The sequence below is a fragment of the Bos indicus genome, chromosome 3 (assembly GCF_029378745.1).
Source record: "Bos indicus isolate NIAB-ARS_2022 breed Sahiwal x Tharparkar chromosome 3, NIAB-ARS_B.indTharparkar_mat_pri_1.0, whole genome shotgun sequence".
NCBI lineage: Eukaryota > Metazoa > Chordata > Mammalia > Artiodactyla > Bovidae > Bos > Bos indicus.
The window spans coordinates 29003352-29025850 of NC_091762.1; the positions used below are offsets into that span (position 1 = coordinate 29003352).

The following is a 22499-nucleotide window of genomic DNA, read 5'->3' on the forward strand; positions in this document are numbered from 1 at the left end:
GGGCGGGGACTTGGGCGCAGACTGATTACGTATCGGGCGGGGCCGGAAGTGCCGCTCCCTAGTGGGGGCTGTTCATGGCGGTTCCGGGGTCTCCCAACAATTTTCCCGGTTGTGGTCGTAATCTATCCGAAGTGGAGGCAGTGGAGCTAGAGGTAAGGCTCTGGCGTGTGTAGCGTTCAGCTTTCGAGCATAGTGATAATTCGTTGTTGCCAGAAATCGAGCGGAATCGACGAACTGGAAACAAAGGCCCTGGGCGGAGGTGTCCTTCGATTTGAGCCCTACGGGGGAGTTCTCTGGGGAAAGGCGGGCGGGGTCGAGGGATACTAAGACAGGGAGACAGCCTGGCCGCCGTCCCCCAAAGCTGAGAAGATTTACAGGAGGAGTAGGAAGGGGGGTTTCCTTTACCTTAGGCTGAGGGCGGGGCCCAAAGTCTTGAAAACGAGGTTGAGGGTAGCTGGAAGGTTAATCCAGAATTCTGAGATCGCAGTAACCTGCAAGTGTTTTTAAACTCCTGAATCACTTTGAGAACCAAGCGGAGATGAACGTGTACGGAACCAATTCATTTCAAATTCTGGTTTTAGTTACTGTTGATTACAGAAAGCTTTGAAGTTCTGTGATTCGCCAGTTAACCCTAATTGCTGCTTTCCCACAGGTTCTTGCTGGTGTGAAATGACTGAGTACAAACTGGTGGTGGTTGGAGCAGGTGGTGTTGGGAAAAGTGCACTGACAATCCAGCTAATCCAGAACCACTTTGTAGATGAATATGATCCCACCATAGAGGTGAGGCCCAGTGGTAGTCCGCTGACCGTACCTCTCTGTTTCCATTTAGTCTTACCCATTCCCTCCCCCGTACCCTTCAGCTGTTCTTTAGCTAAAGGAATGATCAGAAGACAAAAAGTAATTTGGGGCTCTGTGTTTAGTAATACAATAAGTTAAGCTTTTTTTACATGTTTGTGGGAAAGAGTTCATTTTTATTAGCTGCTGAAGATTTTATAAGAAGTTTACAGTTTTTAACCGTTTTGTAAACTGTTGCAAACTCATTGTTGAACTCGTTTAGTTTCTTCGCATGATAGCTCTGTTAAAAAGAACACAGGTCATAGTATAAATATCTGAATAATAGCAGGAAGGAGAAAAAGGATTGAGCGGTCTAGGTGTTTCTTACATAGTTGGAAGCAACTGAAACTGGGGGTTGAGGTAAAAAGAACATGAGATTTTGAGTCACTGTGCCTTGGAGTACTGTCCTGTTTTCAGTTTATTAGTTATGTGATAGTGAGCAATCACTTCTTCGTCTAGTAAAGTACCGTAAATTTGTCTTGCCTGACACACAAGCAATGTGAAAAATCAAGTATGTTAAATGTTTGTGGATGCTGATGCAGTGTGATTATTACTTATTTAAGGATTCTGTTGTGTTTGTAGGAGTTCATGTTACAGATTGATTTCAATAAGTGGTATCTAAAACCCTTTACATAAATAGTTTGTAATGTTATTCAATTTAGAAATGTAAAACTCTAGAGATTATTTTAATCCACACCCTGGTCTTTGTACTACCTAACCACTAAGTGTTTAATGCAAGCTATCTCTAATATAGGCATTCTTAAAAATTAGTCCTTAGCAAAATTTTATTTTAGGCTTACCAGCTTTAGTATTAATGGTTGTAATATTTTGATGTTTTTCAGAGTTTTATTTGTTAAAATGTAGTTTACATAAAGTAAGTCTTATAGGTACAGCTCAGTGGCTTTAAATTTGTGTACACCATGTAAGCATCACATAGATAACAATATAGACTGTTTCCAATGCTCAGGAGAGTTCTCTCATGCCCCTTTCTAGTCAGTAAACCCCCTTGTCCTGCCAGGAAATAACCACTGCTCTGACTTCTGTTATCTTATTTTAGTTTGACTAAAACCTATCTTTATAATTTTAATTTTGCTTATTTTTGACTAAAACCTATCTTTATCATTTTAATTTTGCTTATTTCCCCAGAGCACTCATACACTTGACCATATTTCATGCTTCAGGGAAGTTTTGGCAATGTGAATTCTCTGTTAATTTGAAAGTATATTACAGTCCTGAAATGCAGTAAGTTACTGAGGAGCTGTTGAATAGGCTGGCAAACTGTGTTACATACTGTTCCTGAATCCACATCTTTAGTGTGTGATGAGGTTATTTTCTTTGAATTCCCAGAACATAAATTTTTTTTTTTAAATAAAAATTTTGCATTTGAGCCAAATTGAAATTTTTTTTAATATGATCTGTGCATCTCTTTCTTCCCAAGGAATTAATGTAACTTAACCTTGTTTGGAACTTTCAGGAATTTGATTCATGAATATTTGAAAAATATTCATGTGGATGAATATTCCCAAATATTCATGATGACATCTGTCATGATGAGAAAAATAGTTTGGTGTTATAACCTTTTCTGAAATAAATGATATTTGTGTATATAATCTTGAACACAAAAGACACTGTATCCTAGGCCAAGTTGTAATTGGTGGTAGAATAGTATATTGACAATAGACAATTCAAACGAGAGAAGTGCAGCTCATACTTCAGTGAAATACACTGTGAACCTAATCTCTATCTTATCTGCAATAGAACTATCCTTTGAATTACCATGTTTTCTTCATCTTATCCAGGAACAGTGACCACAGTTTCTTTTCTGCAGGCATATAGCATTTGGGACTTTTTCCTAGGGTGACATTAAGTACTTTCTGTGTGATTATGTATATATTAGCAGTTTGAGGGACAAAGCAAAGAGACAGAGTTGGACTTGATTAGAGTTTGTTTAACCTTGGCAGTAACATTGCATTCCCTATGATTTTTAATAAAAATGGAATCTCCCTCTCTCCCTACCCTCCTACCCTCCACACCCCAGGATTCCTACCGAAAACAGGTGGTTATAGATGGTGAAACCTGTCTGTTGGACATACTGGATACAGCTGGACAAGAGGAGTACAGTGCCATGAGAGACCAATACATGAGGACAGGCGAAGGCTTCCTTTGTGTGTTTGCCATCAATAATAGCAAATCATTTGCAGATATTAACCTCTACAGGTACTAGGAGCATTGTTTTTTCTGAAAGGATGATCTTTAAGTGTGTTCTGAAGTTTTGGGATAGGGATGAGGATACCACACTAGGGAAGATACAGATTTTTAATTATGAAAAGAATTTCTTTTAGGTTGTGGTATTGGAAATCTGGGGTTATTACTGAAAGTTAATACTGGGATTTATTTTACATAATCTACTTTGGCTAGAATGCGTGGTAATACATACATGAGGCTTGCTAATGGTAGTGATTTAGAACTAGAGGTTTTGTTATGAGAGATCACTAAGGAATCTCAAGAGCAGAAGACACCTCTGAAAAACACTCTTCAGTAACAGAGACAATAATAGGAAGCAAAAAATGGGGAGAGGGTAGATAAAGAAAGCAGGCCAAAGGAATGTAAAGATGGCCTTTCTGCACAGAACTTTAACTTTCAAAGCTCGATTGGACCATATAAATTCTGGTATGACATTCTTATTTTACAGAAGCAAAGTTCAGAAGGAGGTTTGTTAGATTTTCATAGTCATGATTGTTATTAATAGACCCAGAACCAAAAACTCAGGGCTTCTTTTTCTTAGACCTGTGGTTTTAAGCAGAATAATATAGTGGTTAGGAATATAAACTCTGCCTGGGTTACAGCTTGACTCCATCATCTCTTAGCCATGGAAGCTTGGGGCAAACTATTAAATCTCTGAGCCTCCTTATCTAACAGTATGAAGACAGTGGTACTTACTCAGAGTTGCTGTGAAAATTAAATTAGTTAATAAATATGGGAATCCCTCAGAGCAGTGTTTGCCACAGAGTAAATGCTACGCAAGTGTTCTGCCTGTAACCTTGAGTCCTGTTGTACACTCCAACCATATGAAGATGTCAACTCTCAGAAACTAGTCCAAAACTGGTTTTCTTCCCCTAAACCTGTTCTACTTTCCATTTTCTCTCTGGAATTAATAAAGCACTGAATAAAATGCTCATCACTTGGCAAGCACCTAATAAATATTTGCTAAATTTCTACAAATCATTTTCCTCTTCAGCTCTCTTGTCTTATCCCTTCACATAGGGTACTGCCATCACACCAAACAAAGCTCAGTTCTGTAGATAGCCAGTGAAATGCATTTCAAGTTCATGATTGTGTGTGTAATTCAAAGGGAGAGTCTAGAGCAGTGCTGTGCAGTATGGTAGACAAGCCATTTGTGGTTATTCAAATTCAGTAGAATTAACAATTCAAGAGTTAGTTCCTTGGTCCCACGTTAGCAACTGACTTTTCAGGTGTTGTTCAGTAGATTCATGTGACTAGTAGACGTAGTTGGACGGGGCGGCTGGAGAATGTTTCCGTCATCATGAGAATACCCGTTGGACAGGGTTGGTCCAGAGAATCTGGAGCAATAGTTTCCACACTGCTGTGTCGTATGTCTTGTCATTGAAGAGAGTACTATCAGTTGGGAGTTCCAGATCTTTTAATCTGCTGTTAATAAGAGCAGTTATAGTGTGTTCTAATTTATATCTTGGACTTCCAACTGTAATTTTGTTTGAAGAAAATGTTTGGACACCACCCATCCAGAGAAGTGGATAGACTGTCTTTCATTAAATACTGTCATACTCTAGGAATCTTCAAAAAGTTATTTGGAGGCAGTAAGCTTTACTTTTTATACTTCAGACCTTAATCTAGAGTGTGATTTTGAGTTGCCAGTTAAATCCAGAGCCCAGCTCTTCAGAGAATCAAGAAACCTAAAAGGGGCCTGTGTCAAGATAGAAAGTGAACTGGTACTTGGCTTTCTTGTGGCTATTGCATCAAGTCTAAACCAGTCTTCTTAGTATGCAAATAGTTAAAAACAAAAACAGGGAAACGCAATACTAGAAGCCAGTAGGGCTAGCTGAAGTTTGTTACATTTTATTTTTTTACTTTAGACTGTTTATTCCTTCCTAAAAGTTTATTCTTATGTTACCATAATACATTCCCTTCTTTTAGGGAACAGATAAAGCGTGTAAAGGACTCGGATGATGTACCTATGGTGCTAGTAGGAAACAAGTGTGATTTGCCAACAAGGACAGTTGACACAAAACAAGCCCATGAACTGGCCAAAAGTTATGGGATTCCATTCATTGAAACCTCAGCCAAGACCAGACAGGTATAGTACAGCTTTCAGCATCTGGCAAGGGTTTGTTTAAGCAGAAAAAGTTTGATTGATGGACTCTTCACTAGAGATGTGATGTGCATTCTTTGTTGTTTGGGTTGGTTTTGGTTTTGTGGGGTTTTTTTAATGAATTTGACTGTATCTGGTCTTAGTTGCTGCATGTGGGATCTAGTTCCCTGATGAGGGATCAAACCCTAGCCACCTGCATTGGGAGCATGGAGTCTTAACCACTGGACCACCAGGAAAGTCCCTGGTTTGGATTTTTTAATAGAGTTCTGTTTTTTTTAATCTGCAGTTTAAACCCAAAATAAATTTATTAATATTCTGATACGGTTTCTTTTTTACGCCTGCTTTAACATGCACAAGTATTTCTAAATGAAGACCCTTGATTAAAGATACTTAAAATGTTAGTCCTTTCTCCATCAACACCAGCTACTGTTTAAGGTATAGGCCCTCCTGAATGAAATCTTTAGATTTGAAGGTTCTATATGTCTCCTGTTACCCATTTTCTTTTGCTTGAATGTTATTTTTGCAAAAAGTGCTGTTTGTATATCAGCCTGCTAATGTGATACAGTAGGAACGCTCAGCCTATTTTTCAACTAGTAATTGAATAATTGCCATTTTAAATCCACATAAGGAAGTACAAATTAGAGCTTACAGCTTGGGCTGTGTAAGCTGTCTTTATCGTTTTCTCTGTTTTATAGGGTGTTGAAGATGCCTTTTACACACTGGTAAGAGAAATACGTCAGTACCGAATGAAAAAGCTCAACAGCAGTGATGATGGCACTCAAGGCTGTATGGGGTTGCCGTGTGTGGTGATGTAACAAGGTGAGTGAGCATGTAGTCTCTTGATGTTGGTATAAGTACTGTTGAGGCAATTTGGAGGAGTATTGCTGTTATCTTTTCTGTGTTGCTATTGAACTGAGAGTTTCACCTCATTTAAAAATCTAAAATTAACTGCTTTCCTTTTGGCAGCCTTTCTGAGAGTACTGCAGCCTAAACTGTTTTTAAAACGTAATTATTTTACAGACAGTGTTACCTTTTCAATAATATTAGAAATTAGAAGACTTTGTTTATGAAATATATTACCAGAAGCGTAAAGGATCACTATTTGATGATGACATGGTATATATTCTTTTCTCATAGATACTTTTAAAGTTCTCACATCAGAAAAGAGCCACTGTCAAGGTAGGACAAGTTTGGAAATGAATGGATTATCATTTATGTTGATTTCGTGACCTTGTTTTTCCAATACTCTCTATGTGCCATTTATACAGATTCCATCTTTATTTCAGCTGCACTGACACCCTGGTCCTGACTTCCCTGGAGGAGAAGTATTCCTGTTGCTATCTTCAGTTTCAAAAAGAAGCTCCTGCTATTTCCCCAACTCTCAGTAGATCAATATAATATTCTCTATTTGAGAAGTTCTCAAGAATAACTACCTCCTCACTTGGTTGTCTGACCAGAGAATTGAACCTCTTGTTACTCCCAGTATTTTTCCACCCTGGGTTCTCCCCCAGCACACACAAACGCACCTCTGCCACCCAGGTTTTTCATCTGAAAAGCAATTAATACTCTGAAACAGAGAACCAAACTGTAGAAACATGAAATTCTGTAGAAAACAATGTCTTGAGCTCTAAAGTAGCAACTGCTGGTGATTTTTTTTTTTTTTTTCCTTTTTATTGTTGAACTTGGAACTATGTTGGTTTGTGGAGAAATGTCATAAATTACTGTTTTGCTGAGAATATAGTTAATGTTGCTCTCTGGTTTGTTTGTAATGTTATCAGCTATATTCTATAAACTGGCATCTACTCTGTATTTAGAAATACAAAAATGAATACTGACCTTTTGAGTCTACCCTCATCTTCTCGACTTTCTTGTAATTAAATGTAACTTTCACGATGAAGTGCCTTTTGCCTGGGAGTGACTCGTAGACTTCCTTTAAAATACTTCAGTGGAATAGATGTCTCAGAAACTGTTATACATAAGAATAAATGTCTGAGATATGTCTATGACCCATCTAGCTTTGAGGGAAAGATATACCAATATGATAGCAGATGCCATTTCTTACATCTATAACGTTGATTTTCTGGAGACCTATTTTGGGGCTCTCCGAGAGAAAGATGAGACTATAAATGATTAGGAATAATTTCACTTAATTTTTACATAACCTCCACTTTTTGTTTTGTAGTTTACTACCTGCAAAACATATAATTTGATTCCTTTTAGCTTACAGATAATCTAATGTTAAATGAACTTCCATTCATATTTTAATTTGGATCATATCAGGAAGTCTACATTTGCAGGTGTTCAAAAATTGTAAAAGTGTGATGCAGTTTTATTTAATAGCTGTGATCAATGATTTTCAAGCCTCAAATATGTTAATAGACACATTTTCACTGTATATCATGGTATTAATAATTATTGATGTATATAATTGTCCTTGGTCCCCTTCTCTGTTCATCACCTCATGGCAATGGCTTGATTAATTATTTCAGCTGAGTAAAGCATGGTGCTAATAGACCAGGGTCACAGTGTCAAAACTTCAGTGAGCCAGTAAGCATCACAGAGAAAGAAATTCTTTCACATTTGCTCACCATTAACTCCAGCTAATAGTTTTGCCAGATGTGTGTGGTTAGTCCTGCAAGGAAAGGAGAAGTCAGTTAATACAAATTCTTAACCAGGACTGGAAAAACTTGTTTTCCTGAGAAGGGTCAGCTTAGAAGTCTTTATCTGGACTCTATTTTTAGCCACATGGAAATCAAATTAAGCTGATCTTTTTTCTCAAGTTTTTGAGAGTGAGGATGCCTCAGATCAACATTTTTAAAATATTCTTTATTCTTACGTTCTTTTAAGGGTTTAAAACAACGTTGAGTAATTAGTCTGGGCATACCAGGTAACAAGCTGATAAGTTTGTGCTGAACAAGAAGTAGCCTTTGGATTGAAATTGCTGTTTTGAGAAGGGATAGAAAATATAATTAATAATTATGAGACTTGACTTTTCTATTTGCAGATAATATCCTGATAATTCTGATGAAAATAGACTTGGATAATTTTTGATAAAAGAATCGTTCCAAAATGGCCACTTGCTGTTCTTGTCTTCTAATGTGTAAATACTTACTGAGGTCCTCTTCTAATATGAGTTGTCATTTATTAAGCAAATTCCACATTGCCTTGAAATGAATTCGGAAGAGAAGAAAAAGTCATAGTATACCCAGAGAATGAAAAATCCAGAGAATTGTGCTCCTTAGTGTTAATTCTGAAGCCTTCGTAGTCCACACCCATAGACAGAAACTCTCTGCCACTTTGCTTCTGCTCCTCTTGGAGCATTGCGCTGTCATTTCCTTGAGGATAGATTGAGGCTTGTCAACTCAGTTGTATTGTCTTCCTCCTCTTCCTCTTGTCTGTGTGACTGACAGTGTGACTCTTACTAATGTCAGATGCGGGGATGCGGGGAGGTGGGGGGGAGTAGCTCATTTTAGGCTCTTGCACCCTTTACCGTTGTATGTGTGTGTCTTTTAGTTTTCTCAAGAATGTTCTAAGCACAGAAGTATCTAAATGGGGCCAAAATTCAGACTTGAAAATGTTCTTTTAATAGCTTCTTAAAAAGTTACACTTTGGTGTGAATTTTGGCAGGATAGAGTGACAAACTCTTAAACGCTGAATAACTTCAGTTAGTGTGTTATAGTTTTTAGAATATGTTTGTGATTGCTGAAAACAATTATAGTTTACCTCAAAATCTGAAAGTCTCTTTCCCCAAGTTAAGTGCCTGGCCAGCTGTCAAAGATTACATATTACTTTATGTTTGTTTGTTTTTTAAAGGTTGCACATTCAAGATTGTGAAAATAAGGTGTTCTGTCTGAAAGCTACCATGCCTGTCTGTAAATGAATCCACTGAGTGCTGTACTTGTTCCAACAGCTTACTACAGAATGCTACTTGGTAATATCATACTCGTTACAGTTTTCACTTCAGGAGTGTACTAGGTAGAATGATCCTGTGTGTATTGTAGTGGGCTCCATGTTTAGTCTTTTCAGCATCCTTTAAACTGCTGTGAATTTTTGTCTTGACTTGAAAGCAAGGATAGAGAAACACTTTAAAGAGATACTTTGGGTTTTTTTCCATTCCAGAATTGGTGAGCATAGTTAGATTTTGCTTTACATTTACAGTCATGAACTCTTAAGCTGGCAGCTACAACCAAGAACCAAAAGAGGGTGCATTCTGCTTCTTGTAATTCATCTTTGCTAATAAATTATGAGAAGCAAAGATAATTAATTAGAGAAACTATTTTATTTGGGTGGTTTCTATAAACAAGGGACTATAATTCTTAAACATTATTTTTCATTTTTGCTGTTTCTTTAAGAAACCTAATGTGCCACAACATTATTTTAAGGTGTTTCTTAAAAGAATTGTTTTTAAAAGTGTTCTCATTTTCAGAGTAATTGTAGATATATTTCAAAATATAACTGATAATTTTTAAAGGCCTGAGTACTGACCTAAGAAGCAGTTGTATGAATTCTCTGGGGGGAAGGGAGGAGCTCAGTGAAAGTTGTATGACTTTTATATTTCTGTGCCATCAAATAAAGGTAAAAATGTCTTTTGTGCAGTTTTGCTGTTCAAACAGAAACTATTGGCCTCCTTGGCCCTAAATGAAAGGGCTGGTATTTTAAGTTGACTATTTTATTGTAAATTAATCCATCTTAATTTTTTTAAATTTGGTTGAATGTTCTCTTGTTAAATGTTTAAAAAATAAAAACTGGAAGTTCTTTGCTTAGTCATAACTGTTTTTGCCACTGATGTGCCTTTGTTGAAAGTTAATATTAAATTCAGACTTCTGGATGTGATGTTTGGACTATATTGGAAGGTCTGAGTTCCTCATTTTGTCAGTATAAAGTAAGTCAGAGCCTGCTTTAGTATGTCAAGTATGATTCATAGCTATATGTCAGATTCTCACACATTAACATGAAATGTTAGAAACTACCATTGGATCTTTTGGTCTGTCTTTGTGCTATTGCACAGTCTACCAATCTTGGTAGTTTTTTGTTTTTTTAATTAATTTTTATTGGAATATAGTTGCTTTACAATGTTGTGTTAGTTTCTGCTGTGGAGCAAAATGAATCAGCTATATGTATACATATAATCCCCTCCCTTTGGATTCCTTTCCCATAAGATGTGCACTATTTTTGATGGTTGTGTAAGATTCCACCAAATGAATGAACTGCAATTGATTTACCTAGTTGTCTGTTGATGGATTAAGTCATTTCTGGTTTTGGGGGTCAGTGTGTTGGGGAGGCTATTTTAAATAGTGCTGAGATAAACATCACTGCACACATACCATTGGGCACATCTTCCAGTTTTTCCTTAGGATAAATTCCAAGAAATAGAATTGCAGATTCTGAGGTTTCAGGCTTGAATCTTGGTGTAGTTTTGAGAGCCAGAGAACATAGGTTCCAACTATAATTTTGCTCCTCTAGCCAGTAGTTTCCTCATTTTGCAAAATAGGGAAATTGAATAAGAATATCACAGATTTCCCAGTCCTAATTTAGGAGATATAAAAGAGTGATTTCAAACCTAGACTTTTTCAGTCAATACCAGAATACTGTGATTATGAGGACCTTGGTTCATTCTACCAAAGGCATCAAATTTATTTTCACTTTTTTTTTAAAGGCAGAGATGTGGATCATTAGTATTTGACTGAATTAATCTTAAGGAAACCAAATTTAAGCAACAAAATAATGTTTCTAGCTACTGGGATGAGTATAAATACTTTAGATTGTAAAATGTATATGCCAAACAGAATCATAGACTTGGTATATCTAAAACAGATTTCCTCCTGAGTCAGTTATCTATGCCTCACATCAGGTGTTTTGTTCTAATATTTGACCCCCAGATAACTGAGAAAGAGGAAAGAATATTGTCTTACTGATGAGAGCTGCTGTTTGCTTAGCAAAATGAAGCTATAGAAAAGACACACGATGAAAAAGCTAAGGAAACTTGTTTATTTGGAATATAAGGGGACCTCCCATATATCTCTGTGCTTTTAAGGTTCCTATTCTTAGGACTAGCAATTCTCAAGGTCATTAAAAGGCCAACAGTTGCATGAGTTATTTGATATCCATGAATACATGTAAAGGGGCCAGGAGGTCATGCTAGTGATCATTTTGCAAAACTACTTAGGACACATTTCAGATTCTGTCCAGCCCCTTGACTTGAGAGCATGGAGAGAATCAGTGTCTAGTATCCAAATCAAAGGGTATGCTTTTGTAACGCTCCCATTGTACTCTGGGCAATGAAATGTGGTCCTATACCTTAGTAAAGGAAAACTGGAACTCCGGGAGCATCCTAGAACATCCAAAATACAGATAAATACCCTTTGCAGTGCCAAAGGGAGTATCAATGGTTCAGATGCGGGAACTGGAAGTAGACCTAGTGAATTAATCTTTCTTATCTGGAGACGTTGCGTTCATGATTTACTTGGCATTTGCACCGAAATAGTTAACTTATTAACCTATAGTGGGGAGAGGGGAGATGTTTTCAATTTAATGTTTAATCTGTTCTTAAAACTAGTATAAATACAGATTGTCATCAGTTTGTAGGCATCATATAAAGAAAACAAGGGATAGTGCCTGCAGTATTGGGGGTTAAGGTGATAATAAATGTTTCTAAAGATAGAGGCAGCTACATGCCTAACCAGGGAGGATGTGGTTGAAACTGAGCAGTTGCCTGCTAGAGCCTTCAGATGCAGAATGCTGAAATACTATCCTGGTCAGGAAAAGCAGTCTTCTATAAATAGTTCCTGTGGATGTGATAAAATTGGCACTGTTGACACTTTCTATAGGAGCTGGAGATGTGTGAGTTCTGTATGATACTTGTCTGAAGGAAAACGGCACGTTGTTAAAGTCCAAAATGAAACTCTAGCACAGCCTATGAACTGAAGTTACCAAGGTCTGTGTCCCTATCGCCGCCTGATTCTATAGCTTATTCTCTGACATTTCCTCTCGGAGAACCAAGTTCAGATTCCACTGTGAGACAGCCACGTGATGATTTTGTTTCACTGGTTTGGTAAGTTTTCCTTCCTAATCTACTTAGCAGGTTTTTATTGAACCTACTACCTGCCTGGATGCTGCGCTACTCTTGAGTGTACAGCAGTGAACCAGATAGACTGTCTCTTCATTCATTCTGTATTGAGAAGAGATCTCAAAAACAAACATTTCTGAGTTACAATTTGGTGATTATTTCAAAGGAAAAGAACATTGTTCCCTGAGACACAACTTGTCTAGCCTCGCTGATCCGGCTGCCACCCTCATGACACTGCCCAAGGTCACCTCCTTCCTGATTTTTCTGAGAATAATCAAGGCTACCCAAGAGGCACTAGAACCTGTCTCAAGCTTCATTGCTTCCTGTGTCTCTTCTTTTCAAGTCAAGGCTCTCAAAAAAGGAAACTGTATATTGTTTCACAGTTTCAAAGTGCTCTTACATGCATCTTGTTGAACCTCCCATAAAAGCCATGTGAAAGAGGAATGGTCTTTTTATACTGATGTAAATCACATAAAAATAGATTGATTTATTCCAGATTTGAACCCAGGTCTTCTGACCTTAGATTCTGTGCTCATTTTGGATCAGCTAGTGCAAATGACCCTTGAACAACACACATTTGAACTGGGCAGTTTCCCTTATATGCAGATTTTTTTCAGTAGTAAGTACTACTGTACTGCACAGTCCAAGGTTGGTTAAGTCAAGAATACAGAGGAACCATGCTGAGGGCTGACTGTAGGTTATAGGTGGGTGGTCAACTTCGTACAGGACTTAGGGCGCCCCTAAGTCCTGCATTGTTCAAGGGTCAGCTGTAATTTTCAAACCATGCTGCTCAAAGCCCTTGAAGTATCATAAAGGAGATGTCTGAGAAAGCCTGAGTGGGCGGGGTCTTCTCTTCCTCCCTTGTCCTTCAACTCAGGCTCCGTTTTCATCAATTTGGGGATTTGGGGTTTGTTTGTTTTTTTTTTTTTTTTTGGCATATTAGATATTTTATTTTTATAGGCTTAAATATCAAGAATGATAATTTTTAATTTACCTGAAATTTGGTATGAAATGACCTTATCTTTCAAGTAGTTTTACTAATTTTTAATAGTAATAGAATCTGCCTTAAAAAATTGAAAAGAATTGGAAACCACATGTAGAATTGCAGTTAACCTTTACGCAAAGTTAATCACTTTAAAGTTTTGTTGTTGTTCTGTCATCTTTAGTGATGATTCTAATGCACAGAGTTATAATTCATATGTATGCAGTCATCTCTGTGTGTGAAAATTTTGTAATTTTTCACAAACCATCTAGTTCTGTACCTTATTCATTTCATTTAATAACATAAATTCCACACCTTTTCTATGTCAGTGTATTAATAGCAACATCTTTCTTTTGAAAAATATGTAATACTATATATAACCTCTCTACTGACAAATACATAGGCTATTTATTTGATGATTTTCACACATCAGATATCATTATATTCAACATATATTTGCCAGTATGTGCATAGAGCAAATTCCCACAAAATAGTTGGTTGTACTTGATGCATTTTTTATTTTAATACATACAACCTTACTTTTCCTCCAAATAATTTTTTAAATTATTTATTTTTGGCTGTGCAGAGTCTTTGTTGTTGAGTGCAGGCTCTCTGGTTTCAGTGAGTAGGGACTCTCTAGTTGCAGTGCGTGGGCTTCTCATTGCAGCAGCTTCTCTTGTTGCGGAGCACAGGCTCTTGTGCATCCCAGCTCAGTAGTTGTGGTGCGTGGGCTTAGTTGCTCCTCGGCATGTGAGGTCTTCCCAGACCAGAGATCGAACCCATGTCCCCTACATTGGCAGATAGATTCCTAATCACTGAACTACCAGGGAAGTTCCAGATAATGTTTTATGAATATATTCCTTCCAACAGTACATGAAAGGATGTTTTATCCCAGACCTTGGGAAACTCTGGGACGTATCAAAATTTCAAACTCTAACCAGATTAATATGTAAACTGTGATACTTTGTCTACTGTCCAATCTGCATTTCTTTATCAATATAAGCATTTTCATCTTTTCATTTTAGGCTTCCATTCAAGATTTAATTTGAACATTTCATAAGTAAACGTTTTAAACACCCTTCAACTTCACCAGTCTCCTCCTCCAACTATCTGTCAAGCTGGAATCACTAGTCACATCCTCATGTCTAGGTTCAAAACCAAACACTCTGGGCATAGTCATGGTCATTGCACAAGTAAGCAAGAGCGAGGCCATATATAACACCATGGTTAAGAGCCCTGACTCAGGAGCCAGAAATCCTGAGCTTAAATCCCACCTCTACCGCTTAATAACTATGAGACCTTGGACAAGTCAGTCTTTGTACCTGAATTTCTTCAACTGTAAAATGGAAGTAATGATACTTCCTCAAAAGATTACTGTGAAAATTAAGTGTATTAATATATGTTAAACAAAAAAACCTCAGAACAATGCTAAGCATTGTATCTACTGCACAGACCCCAGGGCATGCTTCCCGTTCTCTCCTAACAGAACACAGTATACTGTTGATGTTTTGATTGCTTTGTTAAAAGCAAATTACTGAATTTTAGTTCCATTCGAGAGACAGAAGACAAAGTCAGTTTGTCTCATGGAAAAGGATGAGTCTTACAAATTTGACTTCTTCATTTTTAGGCATGTGTGGGAAATTATGACTGACAGAGAAATGAGGCTGAATCCAGTAAAATACCATAAAATTTCATAATTTGATTATGTTCCAAACTAAAACTCATCCCTTAGGTTTAAGTTAACTTTTACACACCTTTAAAAGGTGACCAAAAAAGTCCACAGTTAAAAGGGTTATTATATTCCAAACTGGAGTTGTGAGGAACTCAGAAGTGCTGCCACTGAAGCAATGTTACAAAGGATTAAGCTTATCCTGAACATTTACTCTGGTACCCTGAGCCCTGTAGAACACTGTGGCACCTGAACTGTGAGTGCCTGTGAGGGCATTGAAGGGGGTGAGGTGAAGCGCAAGTTGGAAAGGGCTGGGAACTCCCTGCAGGTTTTGTAGCAGTGGGGGAAACCAGCTATAGAATAGAAGAAGGGCTTTCTGGACAAAAGCCAGGCAGCAGTAATCTGTGTACACAGCTCGTTCCTTTTAAGTGTCTGATACCTCCTCCCTGTAGAGCCTCAGATTACAGGTGTCTCTTAACTTGATAAAATACAAGAAATCTCCACTTTAAAAAATAGTCTGTAAATTTGTTACTTGGTACTCTGCTTTCCATTGGAATAATGTTCTGAATGATGGAAAGTGTGAGCTCCAACCAGTGTAGCCATAATTTGACTGAAATATTTAACATTAACAATTTCTAAAAGACATATAAAATAGTTTTCTTTTGCTAAAAAACTAAAAAATAAATGAAACATTTATATACTGATACTTGAAGAAAAAGCAAGTTTAATTACAGAAAATGAGTAGAGAGATTTGTCTCATTTAAGAGGACTTCTGGACATTTTTATTTAAGGGCTATACATGATAATAGGACCAGATTAAGTTTTGTTTTAAATTCAGTTTTTTTTTTATGATAAAAATACTTGTTCATGGTAGAAAATGCAAATAAGACAAAAGAAAAAACAATCGCCATCATCCCACTGCCCAGACAGAACACTTGTAGAAGTTGTCCGGGGTGTTTTCAGTGTCTATACTGAATACATAAATTAAATGTCTTTCTGGGACTTCCCTGGCAGTCATGGTTAAGACTGTGCTTCCACTGCAGGGGGCGTGGGTTCCATCTCTAGTCAGGGAACTAAGATCTCTCATCCCGCCTTGTACAGCAGATAAATACAGAGGTGGGAGAAGAGGCCCTGGTGAACAGCTTCCAGTTTCCATACCTTTTCACGTGCCACCTTGAAGCCATGCTCAGCACCCACTCATCCTGCAGTCAATGATCAAGCATGGTGAGGGTGTAAAGTTGGACCAATTCTGCTCAATCCTGAATTCCTACAATGGGCAGTCTTTATGGGAGCTCCCCATTTGCCTGGCTAAGATTTTCTCAGACTTCAGTCTGAGGCTCGTCAGTCCCAACCATACTGAACTAATTACAGTTCCTCAGGTGGGTTATGAATTCTTGAAAAGAGTACATCCATGGGACTTCTCTGGTGGCGCAGTGGATAAGAATACGCCTCCAGTGAAGGGGACTCAAGTTCAATCCCTGGTCCACCCTAGCCCAGGAAAATTCCACAGGACACAGCGCAGCTAAGCGCTTGGGTCTACTACTGAACCAGCGGTCTAGAGCCTGAGCTACAACTGCTGAGCCAGCATGCTGCAACTACTGAAGCCTGTGTGCTTAAAGCTCACCAACCCCAACAAGAGAAGCCGCCACAGTGAGAAGCCCTCGCACTGCAACCCAGAGTAGCCCCCGCTCACCACAACTAGAGAAAGCCCGCACAAAGAAACGAAGACCTAGTGCTGCCAAATAATAAAATGTTTTAAAAAGTGCATTCTATGAACAGGGGACTAGACTGTAAAATAGGTGGATTTATAATAAATACCTGAGGAAGCACGAATGGAATAAGAGCATGAAATAGCAAAGATGATCCCATAGGTTCAAGGAACCTTGTTTTCTCTCTAGTGCTGGGTAATCATGGGGAAATCTACTCAAGAAGTTCTGCCATTCATATGGATAGAGTCTTTGATGATAGAGTAGAGAAGTGTTGGAGGTATCTAAAAATCTATACTACCAATCTGAACAGTTCTGAGAAATGATCTACTCCTGTCCTCCATTATATTGATAGAATTGACTGAAAACCATCTCTCATCATTAGAAATCACCTTATTTTGTTTCACAACACCCATTACTACCTGAAGTATTATCTTATTGTGTACCAGGATATAAGCAGAGGGCTTGTCTTTCTTGTTCACTAAATGCCAGTGCTCAGCACAGTGTCTCGTTAGGCTCAAAAGTTGAGGCCACACTACTGGTAAGAGGAGGAGGCGGAATTGGAACTAAGTCTTGTTTACCTTAACCACTTAAACTTGGTCTTCTTAAGTGCCCAAGAAATTTGTTGAAACAATGAATGAAGAGTTAGCAAATGTTTTTGAACTGAAAATATAATGATCAAATATAATTCATCAAGGTATACTCTGGCATTGGAAGATGGATTGGAAGATGGGAAAAACAATTAGAACCTATTGCAGTGTCTGAATTTGAAGTCATTCATGTTACTCAGAATTACATTGGTTACGAGTAGCTAAAAAAAAAACCCTGACTAATCAGTGGGTAAAACAAATTTATTTTTCTCATATGTTAAGAAGTCTGGAGGTGGGCAGTCCAGGGCTGCTTTGGTGGCCTCAGGACGCTGTCCCTTTCTTTCTGCTCAAGCATTCTTCACATGTGGTTTTTGTCCTGCTTGTAATTTGTGTTACAACAATGGTTGATTTGCACTCACCCTACCCTAATATTTTCTTATTATAGGCAGGAAGAAGAAGAGCAAAAGGCAAAACATATGCCAACTGAGTTGGCCTCTTTTATTCACTTATTTTTTAAATATTTTTATTGGAGAATAATTGCTTTATCACGTTGTTACTTTCTGCTGTACAACAAAGTGAATCAGCCATATGTATACGAATATCCTCTCCCTCTTGAAGCTCCTTTCCACCCACCTACCCCCATTCCACCCCTCTAGGTTATCACAGAGCATCAAGGTGAGCTCCCTGTCCTATATAGCCTCTACCCACTAGCTATTTTACACATAGTGGTGTATATACATCAATGTTACTCTCTCAATTCATCCCACCATCCCCTTCCTCCACTACCCTGTGTGAGTTGCCATTTTTTTAAAGAGTTTTTCCAGGCAGCCGACCCAGCAATTCTGCTATTCTATTGGTCAGACTGTGTCACATGGCCACTCTCACTGCAAAGAAGTCTAGCAATATAGTTTTTTGGCTGAGCACATTGATAACACTTGTCAACATTAGTTAACTTTTGTTAATAAGAAAAAGTAGAAATTATTTTTGAACAGACAACTAGGGTATCTGTCACTCACAAAAAAATGGGAAAATTGGAGGGTAACAAATAAAGGGAAGAGTCATTTGAAGGGGAAGCAGATTTGAAAAGGAGAATGTTTGGTTTGGCTATATCAGTTTGTCAGTTCCGTTGGGAAATCCAGGTGGAAATGTCACACATACACACACACACACACACACACACAGTTCAAAAGGGACAAAAAATATTTTGGTTCAGTAACATCTTTGTAATGTGTTCTAATATAGCTGACTGAAAGCAGAGGATGGCCAAAAAGCTAAGCTACAAAATGGTCTCTTTTTTGCAAAGAGGCTTATTCCAGTTTTCAGTAGGAAAGCAAAGATAAAAGATTATTCAGTTCAGGCCCACAATTCTGTTCCAGATCAGAAGTTCCACACTGATATTACTGTCTTTAATAGACATTGTTACAATTTCATACATTCTGCTGAATCTACCAAAGGACTTTATTTACCTAACAGTAATTATCGCAGACAAGTGTACCTCAGAGATATTGCAGGTTTTGTTCCAGAACACCACAAGAAAGTGAGTATCCCATAAAGCAAGTCACGCGACCTTTCTGGCTTCCCAGTGCATATAAAAGTGAAGTTTAAAGTATCCTATAGTTTTAAGTGTACATTAGCATTATGTTCAAAAACAATGTACATATCTTAAGTTTAAAATACTTAATTGCTAAAAAGTGCTAGCCATCATCTGAGCCTTCAGTGAGTCTTAATCTTTTTGTTGTTGGAGGATTTGCCTCGATGTTGGTATGGCTGCTGACTGATCAGAGTGGTGGTTGCTGAAGACTGGAGTGGCTGTGGCAATTAAATAAAACATTAATGAAGTTTGCTGCATCAATTGACTCTTCCTTTCGGAATGATTTCTCTGTAGCATGTGATGTTATTTGATAGCATTTTACCTACAATAGAGGTAGGAAGTTATATCATCTACATCTGTTTAGTGTGGCCACCTTCATTAATTACTTAGGTATATCTTCTGGATAACTTGCTGCAGCTTCTTCATCAGTATTTGCTGCTTTACCTTGCACTTTTATGTTATGGAGACAGCTATTTCCCCTTAACCCTCATGAACCAATCTCTGCTACCTTCAAACTTTTCTTCTGCAGCTTCCTAATAAATCTCAGCCTTTGTAGAATTGAAAAGAGGGCCTTTGTCTGGATTAGGCTTTGGTTTAAAGAAATGTTGGGTTGTTTGGATCTTCCATCCAGACTAAAACTTTCTACATATCAGCAGTGAAGCTGTTTTTCTTTCTTACCATTCATGTGTTCACTGGAGAAGCACCTTTTAATTTGCTTCAAGAACTTTTCCTTTGCATTCACAACTTGACTGTTTGGCACACAAGGCCTGGCTTTTGATCTATCTCAGCTTTCAGCTTTTCTAGCTTTTAAAGTAAGAGACATGGGACTCTTCCATTTACTTGAGCACTTAGAAGTCATTAGGGTTATTCAGTGGCCTAATTTCAATACAGTTGTGTCTCAGAGAATAGCAAGGCCCAAGGAGACAGGGAGAGATGGGAACCAGCCAGTCAGTGGAGCAGTCAGAACACATACAACATTTATCGATTACGTTCTCATTTTATATGAGTGTGGGTTAATGGTGCCCCAAAACAATTACAATGGTAACATCAGAAATCAATAATCACCAAACACTATAGCAAACAATAATAATGAAGTTTGAAATATTATAATTACCAAAACATGATACAGCGATATAAAGTGAGCAAATGCTATTGGAAAAATGGTGCCAGTAGACGTGCTCCATGCAGAATTGCCACAAAACTTCAATTTGTAAAGCAAAGCACTATAAAATGAGGTCTTCCTGTATTTAGGTGTATGTAACCCAGACTTTGTGTTATTGTGAAAGGAGCATGAGATTTTGGTCCAGAGAGCCTTAGTTTTGCATTAACAATTGGAATGCTTTGGGCAGAATACATCTCTCCTCAGAGCCTAAATTTTCTCATTTGCAAAATAAAGGTAAGGTACTCCTTGCCTTACGGGATTTTAAGAAGCATAAATAAATGCTTTGCATACTATAAAATGTTATATGTAAGAAGGATGTTCTCTTTGTAACAATATATTTAGTAAAGGTACCTGAGCACTCTAGGCTGCAGTTGGGTTTCCATAAGATTTGAAGTAGGATTTCCCTGGTGGTAAAGTGGATAAGAATCCACCAGCCAACGCAGGGGCTGTTGTTCCGTCGCTGAGTCGTATCTGACACTGTGACCTCATGGACTGCAGCACGCCAGGCTTCTTGTCCTTTACCATCTCCTGGAATTTGTTCAAACTCATGTCCGTTGAGTCAGTGATGCCATCCTCTGTCGTCACCTTCTCCTCCTGCTGCCTTCAATCTTTCCCAGCATCAGGGTCTTTTCCAATGAGTCGGCTCTTTGCATCAGGTGGCCAAAGTGTTAGAGCTTCAGCATCACTCCTTCCAATAAGTATTCTGAGTTGATTTCACAGGTTCAATCCCTGATCTGGGAAGGTCCTACATGCTGTGGAGCAACTAAAGCCTGTGCTCCACAACTACTGAGCCTGAGCTCTAGGGCCCACGAGCTGCAGCTACGGAAGCCTGTGCACCTAGAGCTGGTGCTCCACAACAAGAGAAGCCACCACAGTGAGAGATCTGTACTCCGCGATGAAGAGTGACCCCTGCTCCAGCAACTAAAGAAAGTCTGTGCGCAGCAGTGAAGACCCAGTGCAACCAAAAATAAGCAAGTACTTTTAAAAAAAGATTTGAAGTAAATTTACCACTTATTAAGTAAATTCTGTCAGGTGAATTTCTGCTAAGTCAGGGATATGTCTTACAAAAGTGTGTGTGTGTGTGTGTGTGTGTGTGTGTGTGTGTGTGTGTGTGTCTGTGTGTTGAGACTTGATGAATGTATCAGCATATTCACCAACCACAGATGGCTGTTCTCAGGACTGAAATCCTGAGAACCTTGACTTTCCAGAGCCTGCAAGACTTCGTTGTGTTCCGCTAGGGTGGAAAATAGTCATCAGTGGTCCAGTCAGAGAAGAACACTATGCATTAAGAGAATCCAATCCGCAGGAAGATTTAGAGAGTATTGAAATGCAATTCTTGGCCTACCACAGATATCGTGTCTAAAATCCCAGGGTAAACACTGAAGGCGTCACCTGTTATTCACTGTCAATGCCTAAAGTTATAAATAGGTCTACAGCTCATCTGTCTCCTTTTAGAAGAGAAGGGTCAAATTACAGGGGCAAAGCAAAATAATAAAATGAATGTCAGCGTGTTTTACAGTGTCCGTCAGTCATCCCTCCAGTGTCGCGTCTCTTCCTTTCCACTGTGCTAGAATACAGGATCCCAGCACAATGCCTCTGTTGAAACTTCCAGGTAGGTGTGCAAAAGTGTTTGGAGAGTTCAATTCTTTTGATATGCAATCGTTCCTTTAACTATCATTTCAGGTCTGGGAATCCTTTATTTGGGGTTCATAGTATTTTTAATTAATACACTTCAGGAAGAGACAAGGCAGGGTTTTCAAAGGGTTTCTGGTTTTTAGTTTTAGGAGGGAGGTAATCTTCTAAAACTGTATCATGCAGTAGCATCCTTGATGATCCTGGTAGAAAACTATGTAAGATATTTATTATCTACTCTGTTAGTCTAAACAAAACCTGTGCTGCCACACTTCTGAGAAGGGTCATAAATAATGTCTTTAGCAATAGTATTAGCTGAAAATCATGAGAATAACAGCAGTTTTAACCCAATCTGTATATTCTGATGGTTCACAATCCAGGTTTACACACAGAATAATTTTCAAAATAATAATAAAAGCCTTTTTCATTATAAAAGTAATACACGATTCATGTGAAATAAAAGAAATTTCACTGAAAAATAAAAGTGATAAACACTCATTTAGAGAAATTGGGAAATCTAGAAAAGGAGTAATTTTTTAAAAACCCACAATCCCCATCATCTAAAGATAACACTTTTAACATGTTAGTGTTTTTCTTTCAAACTATATTCTTTGCAAGTGTAAAGAATTAAAAAGCACACTCACAGTTGAGATTATATTATACATGTGACTTTGTATCCTGTCCTTTTGGCTTCACATGATAACTTAATCATTTATCATGGAAGTCTAAACATCATGTTAAATGGTTCTATAATATTTCCAATTTTCTTAACCAATCCCTAGGTTCTTTATGATTTTTTAAGTATAAATATGCTCTGACAATAATATTTGTACCTAAGTTTTTTCCACACTAAGGATTATTTCAGTAGAATAGATTCTCAGAAATAGCTGCTTGGTAGGTGTTACTTAATTGTTTACCA

At 38.0% G+C, this 22499-nt stretch overlaps 2 protein-coding genes across 3 annotated transcripts in view; both read left to right on the forward strand.

Moving 5' to 3' along the window:
- The window catches only part of NRAS (NRAS proto-oncogene, GTPase), a 27255-nt gene continuing 4756 nt past the window's right edge, over window positions 1-22499 (forward strand). The window contains exons 1-7 of the mRNA XM_019956757.2: window positions 1-152; window positions 653-780; window positions 2873-3051; window positions 5008-5167; window positions 5878-6001; window positions 6320-6361; window positions 6469-21560. Of these exons, the coding sequence (XP_019812316.1) occupies window positions 670-780; window positions 2873-3051; window positions 5008-5167; window positions 5878-5997 (570 nt within the window). The 5' untranslated portion in view covers window positions 1-152; window positions 653-669 and the 3' untranslated portion in view covers window positions 5998-6001; window positions 6320-6361; window positions 6469-21560. The remainder of the gene's footprint in view (window positions 153-652; window positions 781-2872; window positions 3052-5007; window positions 5168-5877; window positions 6002-6319; window positions 6362-6468; window positions 21561-22499) is intronic.
- AMPD1 (adenosine monophosphate deaminase 1) overlaps window positions 21442-22499 on the forward strand; it is a 23800-nt gene continuing 22742 nt past the window's right edge. Inside the window, exon 1 of one of the 2 annotated variants that reach the window (XM_070785873.1) lies at window positions 21442-21560. In XM_070785873.1, coding sequence (XP_070641974.1) covers window positions 21449-21560 — 112 coding nt within the window. In that variant the 5' untranslated portion in view covers window positions 21442-21448. The remainder of the gene's footprint in view (window positions 21561-22499) is intronic. The other variant, XM_019956758.2, reaches the window with a different exon arrangement.